At 44.2% G+C, this 1,996-nt stretch overlaps 1 protein-coding gene across 1 annotated transcript; it reads left to right on the forward strand.

Annotated features, from left to right (window-relative positions):
• The first annotated feature begins 432 nt into the window (after positions 1–432).
• LOC120019804 (transcription cofactor HES-6-like) lies at positions 433–1,705 on the forward strand. Its single transcript, XM_038963216.1, has 4 exons — positions 433–510; positions 605–691; positions 805–886; positions 1,242–1,705. Exons 1-4 carry the CDS (start codon positions 433–435, stop codon positions 1,703–1,705), a joined length of 711 nt encoding a protein of 236 aa, XP_038819144.1.
• Positions 1,706–1,996: the final 291 nt, after the last annotated feature.

Consider the following 1,996-nt stretch of genomic DNA (forward strand, 5'->3'; position numbering starts at 1 on the left):
TCTCAGGAGCACTACTAGAATGGTGGGTTATGAAAGAATAAACTATTTCGGGCAGGGACACAAACCAAAGAATAGCTCTCATACGGTCTAGCCAAGTCCTCTCTCTCTCTCTGCGGACAACTGCCATAGCGCTCAGAGGACAAAATGCTAGACCAGCGATTGGCTGATTCACATTGCGCTCAACAATCTTCTGCTCGCGTAGTCAGCCCCTCTATTCACATGTAAATTGGGTGAGGCGTTATAAATACCTACTACTGGCACTATCGTTGCGCTTGAGGCTGCATAACAAATCAAGTGCCCGTCTGCACAAGTACAGTTCGGCTTTGTTTGCAACAGGGACCGGAGGCCATCTGTCCCATTCACGGTGTGTAACGGTCGTGTGGATTTATCAACCCTCCGTTTTTGGCAGTGTCTGGGTTAAACTTCTCCAACATGGCCCCCACTCCCAATAATAAAAACGGACTGAGTAGAGACGAGAGTGAAAACTATGGCATTAAAGTGGACAGAAAGGTAGGCCAAAGTGTCGCTGATTGTTGTGTATTGAGTGTTATTTAGTGTAACTTAATATAATTTATTAATGTGCGGTTAATTGGGTTTTTTTCAGACCAGAAAACCGTTGGTTGAGAAAAAGAGACGGGCTCGCATCAATGAAAGTTTGCAAGATCTCCGAGTTCTGCTCGCAGACACAGATGTACGTTTTTGCACATTTTATGTCACTTTATCTGACATTCTCCCTCTCTTTGTGTAGCCTATTGTCGTTACATTGTAAACCAGTTATTTACATTTTATCAATCTGACATTCAGTTACAATTAAAGATGGAGAACGCCGAAGTGCTGGAAATGACTGTGAAACGAGTGGAGAGTATCATTCAAAGCCGAGCACAAGGTAAGATAGGCCCATAGGCTAGGTTTATGCACGTGGACATTTCATACAACTAGTGGAAAGTAGTGTGTAGGCCTACATATGTAGGATCTTAATTTAAGACAGTTTGCTACAGCAGGAAAATAATCCAGCAGCAACAGGAAATGTGAATTATTATGTGGATTATAATTCATGGACATTTTTGTAGGGTTGATACAAGTCTGAAATTTCAAAGCGTTAATAACAAACTTCAGAAGCCGTTTTAAACCTCAAATACATAGCATGTGTTACATTTCACGCATTGCAGTAATGTTCTCCTGCAACAGGGTGATCAAATTAAGATTCTTATAAATGTATCTTTCTGTCTGTGATTTGTCAGAGGTCGACACCGTGAACCGGGAGGCAAGCGAAAGGTTTGCTGCGGGCTACATCCAGTGCATGCATGAGGTGCACACCTTCGTGTCCAACTGCCCGGGAATTGACGCAACCATCGCGGCAGAGCTCTTGAACCACCTCCTCGAATGTATGCCCCTAAACGACGAGGACAAATTCCAGGTGATGATCCAGGATATCATGACAGACTGCTCCACTAACAGTAACAGCACTTGGCCCAGTTCTGAGGGCATATATGCAGCACTGGTCTCCCCGGGGGGAAAGAGCATCTCCAGCGGCAGCTCCTCAGCCCTCTCCCCGGCGCACTCCACTACCTCCAGCGATGACCTGTGCTCGGATCTGGAAGAGACTGACTCTGAGCAGAACCACATCTCTGTGGATGCTGAGAACCAGGATGTTCTGAACATGCCCACAGCGGCTTATTCCGAGTCCATGTGGAGGCCCTGGTAGAGCCCCAAATGAGGCCTACAACTGTCCTGTACTAGAGGAATAGCCTACAATAGTTATTGTATATTGGGTTTTATTCTGTAACGCTGAAGATCAAATTCCTTGGAATGTTGTTAGGCTGTTGGATGAGAGATTTTGTAGGACTAGCATGTGAAGTGGGACACTATAACTTCACTTGGCAATGCAAAGTGTTGTTGCAAATAGGCTAGAGTTGGCATCATTTTAAAAAGCTCTTTTTTGTATTTCAACCATTCTATTAATGCGTTTGAACAACTAATAAGTATTCAAGTTATT

The sequence above is a fragment of the Salvelinus namaycush genome, chromosome 25 (genome assembly GCF_016432855.1).
Source record: "Salvelinus namaycush isolate Seneca chromosome 25, SaNama_1.0, whole genome shotgun sequence".
Taxonomy (NCBI): domain Eukaryota; kingdom Metazoa; phylum Chordata; class Actinopteri; order Salmoniformes; family Salmonidae; genus Salvelinus; species Salvelinus namaycush.